Genomic DNA, 14,167 nt, shown 5'->3' with positions numbered 1-14,167 from the left:
CACCGTCCAAGCCTTCCGCACAGCCTTGAAGAACTGGCTCGCCCGTCAGGCCTGGGGATAAGGACCGTTACCCCGCCCGAATATTGAATGTATGGTGTTGATTTTATTATATGTTGTCGTCTTAATGTTGTATTCCCCCTCCCTTGGTTTTCTGTGAGCCGCCCTGAGTCCCCTCAGGGAAAAGGGCGGCCTACAAATGTCAATAAAACCATAAAAACCATAAAACCATAATAGAGACATGGTCAGGGAATAAATACATCTTTACTTTGAATGAGTTTTAAATGTACAGGATCAGATTTGTCTCTTATAATATTGATGGAACTAGCCAATGGTCTATCAGAATCCTTATATACTATCTTAGAAAAATCCTGGAAAGCTAGTTGATTTCTAGATGAGTGGAGGAAAATAAATGTCCTCAGAAAGGGAAAGATCAACAATGGTAGGATCAGTCTGATAGAAGTGTTTTGGAATATTTTAAGATTACAGATAGATTGATTTGTACACATTTTAAAAATGAAGTATTGATTATACAAGTCAGAATGGCGTTATCTAGCGCTTACTATGCCACAATGACCTGAAAAGGCTCTAAATTTAATGTGTCTTGACTTCAACAAACTACTTGACAAAGTAATCCATGATATGCCAATTAGAATGCATAGAATGCATATAAGTAACATGATATATACTTGACTCAAAAAACATAATAAAGAATACAAGTAATCTTACGTAAATCATTGCAGTTGTTAAATTAGTTACACGGTTGTTAAGTGAATCTGATTTACCCATTGAGTTCGCTTGTCAAAAGGTCACAAAAGTTAATCACATGATCCCAGGACACTGCAACATAAATGTCAGTTGCCAAGTGTCTGAATTTTGATCTCATGACCATGGGGATGCTGCAACGGTCCTGTGTGAAAAATGGTCATAAGCTCCTTTTTTCAGTGATGATGTAACTTTGAACAGTCACTAAGTGAATTTTTGTAAGATAAGGATTACCTATATTCTTAATCAAATCTGAGCAGAGGATCAAATAGGATTCCATAAGGATTATCTTCCAGTCTTCAGTATTTTTCTTAATGATTTGTTGAATAAGTGAAGAGAAGGGTCATCAAATTTGCAGATGATACAAAATTGTGATAATATACTCAATGTCAGAAATAAAATTTAAAATAATTTTGATATGTTACAGCAATGGATTTAAAGTAATGTGAAAAGGTACCAGAAATAATATTTTTTTTAATTTAGGAAATTAAATCACAAGAAATGGGAGAGACCATCTGACTTCATAATTCTTGGAATTATAATTGATTGCCAGTTGAATATGAGCAAGCAGAATGATGTAATTTCAAAAAAGATAAAAGCAATTTTAAGATGAATCAGTGTAATTTCCAAATCACAAGAAGCAATCATTCTACTTTATTTTGCCTTGACTAGTTCCAACCTCAAACATTACATTCAGTTCTGTGGACAAAACTTTAAGAAGGATACGGAGAAATTGCAACAGATTTAGAGATTGTGACAAGGATAATAAGAGGGCCTGAAATGAAATTCTGTATTGAGAGATTGAAGAAAAAGCATATGTTTAGGCTTGAGGAAAAATGACTGAGCCCATTCCAACTTTATTATTTTGTTCTGTTCAAGTATTATTGAAATTAAGTTAAAATACTGGCTTAAACTCTGTGATTCTCTGGACAATAATTATGTTCAATGTTAGAGCTCTAACTCTGAGGAAGTACTGATATCAATGCTAGAATAAAATTAGTCATTAGTTACCTTACTATTGGAATTAGGACCATTTTTAAACAATAACACTCATTTGGGAAAATTTATATAATCAAATGTTCTTAGTGCAGAGCAGGATTTATACTCTAGTTTTAACCTTACCATCCGACAACCCCCCAAAAAGCTCACCTAGCATCAAACTTGTCCAGTTTCCAGCACTATCTATGTTTAATGCTATGTGTTCATTATTTATTCTAATTTGGATCTAGCACAGGGGTCCCCAATCTCCAGACTGGCACCAGGCCATGGCATCCCAGAAACCAAGCCACAAAGAAGTGAAGCCCTATTTGCAGGATACAGGCAACATGGAAAACCAAGCTCCTCCTGGTTCATGGAAACCGGTTGCTGGTGCCTAAAAGGTTGGGGATCGCTGATCTAGTAGATTGATAAGAGGTTTTAACTGAAAACTTAGGTAACAAAGAGAATTTTCATTTATTTTTACTGAAGATGATTCTGAACTGACAAGTTGATGAGCTCAGAACCTCTTTGTAATTTATTAAAGTACATAATCTTTTCTTCCCAGGCTTCTATATAACTCTGAAAAAAGATGCTATCATTTTACGCAATCTAGTTTTTAAAGCTAGTGAATGCCATAGAACTTAATGTATTGGAGAAGGGTGTACATAATAATATGGATACAGTTGTAACTATTTGGCTCTAACAGATAAAGGGTCAGGAAATATAAGCAATAGACCAAGACTAAGGTCCTTTCATCTTGTGTTCATCTTATAATAGTAGCCTTATGGAAAAGAGGCCCTTTGATATTGCTGCCTTTTTTTTCTATTGTGGTTTTATAATTAAAGTCTTGAGGTATTTCTATGCCTAAAACAATATGTTTGAAAGATAAAGTTGAAAAATACACATAAAACTTACCACTCTGATGAATTCAAAAAGTTCAATGACTGCTGAATTCAAGAGATTATATCTAGTTCCATTATCGAGAAGAGCATTTATGACTGGTTCAAATAAGTTTCCTTTGGTAATATAACGGTTATAAAATTCATCTTTTAGGCCAATTATCCTCCTCAGAAAACGAAGGGCACCTATAACATTAATATATTTAATGTACATTTCTTGTGTTTCATATGTCTTTTCTCACTTTCTTTGCATTTTACATTAAACATTAAAGGTTATTCTACTACAAAGAAGAGCAGCAAAAAAGTTGCACAAGAATTTTAGGCATTTAAAAAGGAGTCTATAAATACATTAACCCCATGGATCTAACCAAGAGAAGTTACAGTACCTCTGAAATGTGAAAGCATTTAAAAAGTACAAGCATACTCATTTAGTTAATGAAGGGCAAGAGGGTTGATTGTGGAATGCTAAGTTTTGTGTTCAAGATATGTTTAAACTACAGCTTTCTTATCAAGCCCTGGGAATCTTTCTGAAGCCAGCAGTACAGAACCACTGAAGATGTAAATCAGGCATCCTCAAACTATGGTCCATGGGCCAGATATAGCCCGCCAATGCAAAATATCCAGTCTATGGAGTGGTGGGATGAAAAGCAGCTGCCACCTTGTAAAGTAGTGTTTTAAAAGTCTTTAAAACGCTTTAAAAATACCCTTTCAGATGTTTTTCACAGCCATGTGATTCAGGGCCGGTGGGTGAGTAGGGAAGGGGCTGCTTTTAAAGTATCGCTTTAAAAGTGGGTGGGTGGGGGACATGTCTCCATGTCTCCTAGCTTTTTCAAAATCAGCTGAAGTTGGCTAACACTAATTCAAATGCAACCGCAGTATAATGCCTGAAGGAGACCACCCACTGCTTTGATTCTTCCCATATATAAAGTAGATCCACCAAATTGGTTGCTGAACAATTTTGGTAGATATTCATGTGTGTATATATACCACAGGTAGGATTCAACTGTTCTCACTGGTTCACCTGAACCGTTAGTTAATTGCTTATGCAGTTCGGAGAAAGATACAAGAGAGGTTTTTTTCCCCTCTCTCCCTTCAGTTAATAGCTTCACTTAACAGTTGCAGTTGGAATGCAGCCAATATAAGCTGAATCGTCAATAAACAACAAAAACTGACAGGAATAGGGCAGGGAAACCCATCAATTACCCATGTAGGGATGGGATTAACCTCTTCCTTTCAGGAAAAAGGACAAGATTATAAACATTTTCATTATAAAGAGTATTAAGTAACACTTCTGTGATCAGCTAATACTCCCTGGAGTTTCCCAAGTCCTTTTATAGCTGCTGCAGTGTTGGCTACTTCTTGTTTGGTACAGGAGGGGACAAAGATGCAGCCGTGAATTTAGTGCATGGGTGGTCCAGCCAGCTGTATTGCTTCTGCTGTGAAGCACCCAATTTAGAACAGAGTAATAGAGTTTGAAGGGTTAATGGCTTTTGGCAGCAAACCAGGCTTTCAATTAGCTTGAGCAACTGCACTTAGTTTCCCTTTCAGCTGCTGTGTTTGCTTTGGGGTTGACTTTTTAAAAAAAGGGAATGGCAGTTTAAAGTTTTCTGCATTGTTTTAATGGTGCCTGGCACTGTCCTTTTGGGGTGTATTTCCCTCACTCTTTTTGAAATTCTCTAGTGATAGAGCACCTACAACTTATGAAGGCATGCTATTGCATTGGTTGATTAGGAAATTTCTCCTTAGTCCTAGGTTGCTTCTCTCTTTGGTTAGTTTCCATCCATTGTTTCTTTTTGTGCCTTTTTGTGCTTTGTAAAATAGGTTGACTTCCTCATTTTTGTAGGAGCCCTTCAAATTTCCTGACAGAACAATTAATCAGTGGAACAACTTGCCTCTAGAAGTTGTAATTGCTCCAACACTGGAAATTTTTAAGAAGAGATTGGACAATTATTTGTCTGAAGTGGTATAGGGTTTCCTGCCTAAGCAGGGGGTTGGACTAGAAGACCTCCAAGGTACTTTCCAACTCTGTTATTCTATTCTATTCTATTCTATTCTATTCTATTCTATTCTATTCTATTCTAAATATTGGAACAGTGCTATTTTATTTTGAGTTGGCTTAAGGAGAAATTTCCTAAGGGTGAGACCAATCAAATTGGCTATGCCCACCCAGGCACAAGACTACCTAGCCACGCCCACCATGTCACATGACCACCCAGTCAAGCCCACCCAGCCGGTCCATCCCCCCAACAGTGTAATGGACTGTGAATCAGCCCCCTGGTGAAAAAGTGTGAGGACCCCTGATGTAAACAAATAAATAATGAAAACCAGTATTTGGATTTTTTTTTTAATTCCCATTTTGAAATTTCAGTGTCAGCTTCTCTGTCTCCTTTGCTCACTTCTTCTCACTGCCCATCTAGTGGGAATTAGGAAACATTTGGGGGTGGTGGTGGCAATGTTTAATTTTCATAACAAGACATAAAGGGATTTAGATTTTTACTATTATTTTTAATTATATATATGGAGAGGATGGGCATATTATATTATATGATCAATTTCATTGTAAATATAATTTATTAATTTAATTTTTGATTGATAATATGATGACATTTATTAAGACCAAATACAACCTGCAATTGTCCTGAACAAGCCACAAGAAGAGAAGAACACTGATCAAAAGTTTCAAGTTCTTCTGTCAATTTCATTAAGCATTGCAACTTTGAATACAAGGATATTTACTCAATTGTGAATCTACTGTCTTTATGAGTAAGGTTTTATCCACACTGGACTAATGAAACCCCAAAATACTTCCTGAAACACTTGTAGAAGGAACTAAAATAGCACATCTTAAAATCTGGGCCAAATAAACTAAGGTGCAAACTAGAAGTATTCAGTTTATCCCCAATATCATGTTCTGAAATTTTGATTCACATGAGGATGTGAATTTATCTTGGGAATGAGAAAATTTAGAAAAGTGATTTGATGCCTTAAAACAGGGCTGCTAAACACCTGGCCCGTGGGCTGGATGCGTCACATGCTGGCCACGCCCACGCCTGGTTTAGCGAAGGGGGCAAAAATCCTAATAGGTCAGGTGACACCCCTGTCTTAAAACATATTCAAGTTAGTGGAATTTTTCTAGATTTTGGATTGCTGAATAAAGGAAAAATAAATGATATGTAACCTCCCCTCAATTCTATTATGTAGTGAGATATATTTAATTTTGATTTATAAGTGTCTGCTTTCTCTTATTTTGCACATTTTTTGCTGATTCTATAGATCATGATACTGACAAGACTATAAACAGACAATTATCCCACCTTAATTACTGAGATTTACCAGGTCCTTGCTTAAAGCATTTTTTAATTATTCTCAATAGTATTTCTCTATTCATTTGTTCAGGATAGATTTGAACTAGTTCAACAACATGCAGAGCCACCCAGAGTCATTTGACAGTGAGACAGGTGGCATATAAATTTATTAAATAAAAATAAAATGTATCTTTAAAGAAAATTCTGCTGCTACTTACACAGTGCCAAAAAAGTGTGTTTTGAATTCATCAAGACCAAAACTCTTCTCAGTAAGTCCTTGTTCATAATATAGTTTTTGATGTGATAAGTGTGATGTTCCACACAAAAAGTAAGCAGCTCCAAAATTAAAGCAAGCAGCTGTGCTGTCTGATAGTTATCTGCAAAATAAACAAAACGGAGACTCAGACAACCCTATGAAGAATTACACAAATATTACTCCTGAAATATGGCTTCTAATGAAGTCAGTTTTTGTAATGCAAACAGACAGCTAAATTAGTCACTACCTTAAAACAGGTTCTTAATGCACAAGCAGGGATTCTAAAAATACCATTACTTTAAACAGCTTGCCATCATAATTAAGAAATTGTCAAGCATAGATAATTGTTATTCCCTATACCAGTTACAGATTCTGTAATTCTTAGGTTCTGATAATTTTCAAGGGAAAAAAATCTATCTATGGATCTGTAACAGAACTCCATCCTGACAAACTACTATTCTGTTACTGTATTCTAGGGAGATCATAACAGCAAAAATGGTAGAAAGCAAATATATTCTTAAAATTTAAAACACCAACAATGATTTTGCTTAAAGGTAGAGCACAGTCGTTAATTTCTCCCACATGTCAGCTGACACATAATATGAAAATTGCACTGTGAGTTACTTTTTTCCTTTCCAAACGAGGAGAAACAGGAGATATCAATCTAAAATTTAGAACATAATCTTGCGTATCATTTTAAGTAATTTAAAGACTACATATATTATGCAGAATAATTTTCACCTACCTGGGCAAATGGTATTATTCTTGTTCGCAACTACAGCATCTTTCAAAAAAATAAAAATAAACGTGTAAGTTCCCTACTTAATATCTATGGTTCAGAAAAAATATTTTAGTTAAGAAATATAACTCATTTCAGAGCTGGAAACTTTTTTTTCTTTTTAATTAGATTTCCTTTACACGCAAGAAACAAATCTACTAAAGAAAAAAGAGAAGAAAAAAATTATGCAAAAAAAAAAAAAAAAAAAAAAGAAAAAGCTAAAGAAACTAAAGTAGATGTTTAGTAGATTTTTTTTCCATCAGATATTAATAAATCCATTATCAATCTTTCTTCTTAACTATTCGAGAAATTCTCTCAGCCCCTTGTTTAATTTTCATCTTTTTCAATCATTAAATCCACAAATCATCATGTTATGTTTCCAGTTTTTTTAAAAAAGGACATTCTTTTCTCCCTAGGGAAATAAGTCAATTTTGCCATTTCTGCCAGTTCCGACATTTTGTCAATCCATTCCCTCACTGTGGGAATTCAAACTGTTTCACCTTTAGGTTTGCAATCTAGATACTGAGCTGGTTTCTAATCAGTATATGTGCAATATATCTCAATAAAGATGTTATTGTAGAAGGAGTGGCACAGCCTGGGGTCGGGGATCAAAAGATAGATCAGCCAAGAATCCCTATGTAGCCACAAATGTACTATGTCCAATGCACCATGAAATCCTAGCAGGTACTAGTCATTAGTTGAGAATATTCCTGTGCATAGGCATGAGCAATAAATCAGAAATTCCAATAATTGGAATTTCATGTATGGTCCTTGTCTTTCACACCTGGCAGTTACTGAATTAAAAAACCCTTTTTATATGTTGTTGTTACTGTTAAAATTTATCATAGCTGCCACTCCCACAGACTTCTGGCAGCTTAAAAATAGAAATGCAAAGCAATAAAAAAGTTAGAAGCATACAACCTTACAGGCAGCCTGGACTAAAATAATCAAATCAAATGAGGGCCCCCATTAATGCATTCACCCCAAACCTGAAAACAAAGTCAGGATAATTTTCCTGTATTGGATTTGCAAAAGAGGTTTGTTAAAGCTTTGAAGAATTTTGTGAGAAGAGAGAAATAACAAATGAAAACAAATGAAGTTACAGGACCTTATTTGAATGTACTAAAGATCAGGATTCTTACAAATAAAGGAATATAAAGTTGGATTATTTAATCAAGCTTAAAATAAATACGTTATTATATCTGATATCTCTTAGTAGACATGCTGACATCACAACTGAAATGATAAGTTTTTATGGATTTATAGATAAGAGATGGAGGATGGGAAGAAGATTTCACTTGTATTTTAAGAGAAGGTGATATTAAAAGTGTTTATAGAAACATGATACATATTTTGTCCAATTCAAAATTCATAATATATAATTATGTTACTAACTTTAGCAAGCATAGATCCGGAATAAGAATAACAAAGGAAAGCAAGAAATATTTTTACCTTTGTCAGTTTTATCTTCTGATGTATTTGCCAGAAGTGGAGCAGTGAGAACATGCATGCAATGATTGTAGAAAAAATTTAGAAATTCACTTTTCTCAGTTTTCTGGAACATAAATATGCAATATATTAACAATACTGTAAAAATATTTGAAGTTATGAAGTTCACAAATAGAATCAGTCATTTTACTCAATGTCTAATTTCAATCTAAGTATCATTTTGGTGTTCCCATTTTCTGATATGAGATAGTCTGTTCTACGCTCAAACACTTCAATTACTTATTTTTATGCAAAAATTATTAATTATTTTGGTACAATTAAAAAAAAACATCTCAGGCTCTTACATTGTGATTTTTGATAAATTCATTTGTTTATCTGACTAACTCTTTACACTACAATCATCTACTTTAAAACAGTGTGCAAGCCATCTTGAAAATGTCATAACGCAAAGGATTAAATTATTATTGTTGTTGTTATTATTATGATGCAATAGATATAAATTCTGCCTCTGCAAAGAAGCTAAAGAAATAGTGGAACGCCAAGAAGGTTGCACAGGCTGACTGCACATAACGTCATGATAATATAGCCACAATGATGCCTTGGAATATCTACAAGAAGTTCTATTTGACTGCAAGCAGGAACTGATGGGAGCACAAATAGACAAAGTAATAGAAAATGAAGAAATTAATGTGTTCCAGGAGTTTAGAATTCAAACACAGAAGCATCTGACAAGTAAAACCTCAGATTTACAACTGTTGACAAGAAGTCTGGACATGGTAGTACCCAGAAACAGCAGCATAGAAGAATTGGAGAAAATCTCAAAATACACGTAGTCCTTGACTTACATTTGTTCATTTAGTGAATGTTCAAAGTTACAACGGCACTGAAAAAAGTGACTTATGACCATTTTTCACACTTATAACCACTACAGCATTCCCATGGTTGCATGATAAAAATTCAGATGCTTGACAACTGACTCAAGTTATTTATGACAGATACAACCTTCTGACAAGCAAAATCAATGGGGAAGTCAGATTCACTTAACATCCTGTTACTAATTTAACAACTGCAGTGATTCACTTAACAACTGTGGCAAGAAAGGCTGTAAAATGAGGCAAAACTCACTTTACAAATATCTCACTTAGTCACAGAACCTTTGGGCTCAATTGTGGTCATAGGTCAAGGACTACATGTTCAAAGACCTGCTAATAGAAGTAGACTGGCTGTGGCAAAAGGAAACAAATATGATAGGCACCTTGAATGAAATCTGAGTACCCCTTGAACATCATCAGCATTGACAAGGCCACCATTAGTCAATTGCAACTTTATTTGGAATAGCTTACATGCTGTGATGATAAATTTAACATCACTGAACAACACCAGCCTATTCCAAGACCTTGAGAAGCCTCAAAAGGTAGATAAAAATATCAAATCCAGTCTAAACATCTGGCTGACAAACCATAATACTGGCAGAAATTCACAAATTAAACTGCCAATATTACTATAAAACTTATTTGCTATGCACCCCACTTCCATATCTTTAGGAAATCCTTGATGTAAATTTGAGACCATATATGAAGTACAGAATAGAAGTAAAGGAGAAGCCCTGCTGCATAATTGGTTGTCAACTTGTGTAAAGATAAATATCAGCTAAACTCTGTTAAAATTATCTTATTTATTCCTTAGCTTTTCAATGGATTACTATATAGAGATAGTAAATGTCATGTAGTAATTCAAATTTTGGACTGGATCTGGGGAAATCCATTTTCAAATTCCTATTTGGATATGGATCTCATTGGTACCTTTTATTCAATTATACCTCACAGTTTAGCTTGCTCAAAGGACTACTGAAAGGAGTAGAATTGGTGCCTTTTACATTAAAATCCCAAACTATTTCTACTGTAAATACTGCATATATTTTAAAATATTTACTGACAAGATTATGTAGCACCCTGGTCTGTAGGCAATGACAAAATCCGTGCTCACAGATATAACTTTCTTTCTTTTTGGCTCATGGACAGGAGACATTATTATGGAAGAGTTGCATCACCCAAACATGATTTATAATCAAAGAAATAACTGATCTGTAAACATAGGAATCAAACTTCTGAAGTCTCTGTATACTGGCAATAATATAGATTGGCAGTATGCTATGTGGATTATTTTGAAAAATAAAGCTACAGAGAAAAACATTTCAAAGAATATTTGCTCAAAATGTAAAATGTTCTAAGCCGTTTTTCAAAAGTTAACAAGTATGCTTAAAGTTTTTATTAACTATGTTTTTTTAGACAGTAAAGTTTCTTTACCCCTTTCCATTTTCTTACATTAGCTGTGGCCAACATGTTCTCAGGATCAATTAGAGTACGCAAGAGGCCCATTAATTGAACAGCACCCCCAAGTTCAGGATCAGTGTCACAAATCATTTGCTCAATGACTACATTTATGAGGAGAATATCCTGTAAAAAACCAAAAACAAGTTATGTCTTGCTTTCAAAAAATTAACAGTGATATTAAAACTTCATAGCTCTCCAATATTTTGCACCCATATTCTGCCTAAAGATAACAATTTGGCAAAAATTTATTACAGGAGATGTTTTTGGAAATTTTGTGTTAAAATAACCTTGTAGTGAAATGAACACTATACATCAGGGTTGTCAAACTCGTGGCTGGCAGGCCAGATGTGTCACGCGCTGCCCACACCCGGTTTAGCAAAGGGGAAAAAAGTCCAGATATGACACGTGACGCCACTGTGACGATGCGAGTTTGGCACCCCTGCTGTATATTGATGAAGTTTACTCTCTTGACCCTATTTGTTTCCCTAGATACCTACAAATAGTCCTCATGACTGTAATTGAGTCTACAATTATAATTGTAAATTGTGACGATCCTTATGTGGGTTATTATGTGATTGTGACCAATTTTTACAATCTTTTTTTTTGGTACTGTTTATTGTGAACCCAGCAGTTGTTAAGTAAACCCATCACTTGCTTTGGGTCATTTGTTTTTGCCAGAAATTGGAAATAAACACCAGTTTCCAGGAAAATGTTGTAAATTGCAGTCACGTGACTATGGGATCCCTGCAAACAGCTATAAATGGTTGATTATTGAGCACCCAAAAAGTGGCCACATGACTACTGAAGGTTGCATTTTCTATAACACCGGGATATTCATAGAAAAGTCACACTTGTGGCTCACACCCCTCATATTTTTGTAGGGACAGAATCCAGAGGACACCCTCTTTTTGGACTATACAGGATAAATAGAATCCTGTTTGGTTTGATTCAGTTCCATACAATTGTAATTACAAATGTAATTGCAATCATAATTGGTAATAATCAACAATTTGAATTGGCCAGGAAGCCTTTTGGCAACCAATGCAGTGACCACAAAATTGTATTATTCTGCAATGCAGATTTGAGCTGCTAGCAATATGGTGGTGCATTCCACAGTCTTAAAATAAAGTTCTACATAGAGTGCATTGCAACAGTCAAACTACATGGTAATCGTCACTGTATTTTAGGATACATTACTGATGCACGAACTAAAAATGGGCAAAGGTCCCGCTGGCTAAGGCATTCTGTTAAAGCACCAGCAGTAGCTATAGGTTCAGGAGGACCCCTTGATATGGACCTGATCTTCAGGGTGAGCATCACCCTGCAAAGAACCACCATCCGAATCAATATAGTTGGAAAGCCTATCTGTTTATTGGCAAATAGGACCTCTATGTTTCTTCCCAAATAGTCCCTCACTTTCAAAACTCTGCATGAAGACTTAAAACAGCAGCCCAGTTGGGATGATAATGAGAGTATAGTAACATGATTGGAACATGATAATAACATGAAGAAGGTAATAACATGAAGTAGGGAGGGGCCTAAGGTTATTCAGAACAATGGTGGGGTAAGCTTCGGATTTCATTACATAGGAACAAAATTGTAGATAAAAGAAATACTAAACTATTAGAACAATCAGTTCAGTTCTTGCTTCTTGAAATTTTCTGGGACATTTGTATTATTAATTAAATGTATCTAAAAATATGTCATTTATTTAATTCATACAGCTACTCATCTCATGCTTATGAACATGAGCGCATGTGCGTACACCATTAAAAACATAAAACCAAACAAAATAATTAAACCAAAACCATTAATATACAAATAAAACAGTTAAAATTATTATTCAAAAATACAGCCAAATGCATTCTAAATTTATATACAATACAATTATTTAGTGGGCTTCACATTTCCATTTCATGCTTGCACATTAGTAAATCAAGGAGGTAAAATTAACTACTAAGCCCTCCAATCCATATTTTGCATCTGATTTCCAGAAGCAGAATCACAGCATGTCAGAAAGTTGTTGAGACAACAAATTTATGTTTTTAGGAGTTGGAAGAACAAGGTTACACAGAGAATAAATACTTTGGTTTGACAGAACTAGAACTTTGATTCTAGAAATGGCCACTATCTTTACTTATGGATATAATATATATCTGTAAGAAAGTTGCATGGTTCTTACATCATCACTCTGTTGTGCTTCTTGCATTACAAATTCCCGAACCATAGATGGACTGAATTCTACCAGATAAGAAAATATGTCTGTAGCAGCAGATCTAACTTGTAAATCATCCATACCCTGAAATAAAAACCAGATCACTTAGTTATATTGGAATGTTTTTGATAGAAAATTAACTTTATAGAAAAATTCAAATGAAATGAAGACCTCAAATACTGGGGGGGGGGGGAAGGAACTAATTCAAGATAGTATGAGGCAATCAGATTGGATCTAAAGACTGGGGGGCCGCCATCCTGCTATAAAACTTATATAAATATATATACATTGAATCTAAGGTCTTCCATAAGTGGTTATAACTTGCTCTACCCATCTAAAATTCCTTATATGGCATAAAGTTGAGCTTGTTTTGCTATTCAATTTATAATTATTACTGAAAATAATTTATTTCTAGAACAAATAAAATATTTATCATGTATGTATGTATGCATGTATGTATGTAGAGAGCCATGAAGATGGCCCTGTAGGGAATACTCAGAAACTATTAATAGAAACAGTTCTTTTAACCATTCAGCCATGTCTGACTTTTGGAGACTTTATAGGCAGGTGCTCTCCATGTTACCCTCTAAAGCGTGACTTTTTTAGTTGTTGGATGTTCATCTTTCTATTAGTTCTGATGTTATCAAGCCGGTATGTTTTTTGCTTGCCTCTTCTTCTTGTTCTACTAACCATTCCTAGCATCACTGACTTCTATTTGCATGCATGACATGGCCAAAGTAAATCAGCCAGTTTTGTGATTTTGACTTTTAATGTGTCTGGCTTTATACAATTAATCAACCATATGTTAGTTTCAAGCCCACACAGATAAATAGAGAGCGTCAGGGAAAGCAATGGTGAACTACCCTGCAAAAAATAAAAAAAAATAAAAAAAATCTCAACAGAACACCTTATGGCAATAACTCATAATGACTCAGAAACAAGGGAAGAAGCATTTTTTTTAGCCCCAGGCTCCCTGACTGTGGGGTATCAAAGGGAGAAAAGGTAAAACAAAAGCAATTTAGCAAAGATTCTTTACTGTTAATAAAATATAATAAAATATAGTTTTTACCGCTTTCTGTGGAGTCAGTTTCTTGATCTGATATAAATTGTTAGGCTGGCATTTCAAACATGTTCCCCCAATTTGATGTGCATATCCACACATACACTGCATATTAGGTACATTTTAATTATT

The 14,167-nt window shown here is 34.7% G+C and overlaps 1 protein-coding gene across 6 annotated transcripts in view; it reads right to left on the bottom strand.

Moving 5' to 3' along the window:
* The window catches only part of PPP4R3B (protein phosphatase 4 regulatory subunit 3B), a 44,038-nt gene that overhangs the window by 14,900 nt on the left and 14,971 nt on the right, over window positions 1-14,167 (bottom strand). The window contains exons 7-15 of one of the 6 annotated variants that reach the window (XR_015696913.1): window positions 14,045-14,140; window positions 12,943-13,059; window positions 10,734-10,883; window positions 8,431-8,533; window positions 6,946-6,984; window positions 6,163-6,321; window positions 2,656-2,825; window positions 997-1,072; window positions 727-907 (exon numbers count right to left, since the gene is read on the bottom strand). Coding sequence is in view for 5 of the 6 variants with exons in the window: in XM_087717509.1 (XP_087573635.1) it covers window positions 923-1,072; window positions 2,656-2,825; window positions 6,163-6,321; window positions 6,946-6,984; window positions 8,431-8,533; window positions 10,734-10,883; window positions 12,943-13,059; window positions 14,045-14,140 (984 nt within the window). In the remaining variant the exon portion in view is untranslated. Of the gene's footprint in view, window positions 1-726; window positions 1,073-2,655; window positions 2,826-6,162; window positions 6,322-6,945; window positions 6,985-8,430; window positions 8,534-10,733; window positions 10,884-12,942; window positions 13,060-14,044; window positions 14,141-14,167 lie in introns of those variants that run through there. The other 5 variants (XM_087717509.1, XM_087717507.1, XM_087717508.1 and 2 more) reach the window with 5 other exon arrangements.

This window comes from Thamnophis sirtalis, unplaced genomic scaffold, assembly GCF_051295495.1.
Source record: "Thamnophis sirtalis isolate CommonGarterSnake01/CBP01778 unplaced genomic scaffold, rThaSir2_p1.2 scaffold_6, whole genome shotgun sequence".
NCBI classification, from domain to species: Eukaryota; Metazoa; Chordata; class Lepidosauria; order Squamata; family Natricidae; genus Thamnophis; species Thamnophis sirtalis.
The sequence above is the reverse complement of the archived record's forward strand: the minus strand, read 5'-3'. Positions and strand labels throughout refer to the sequence as shown.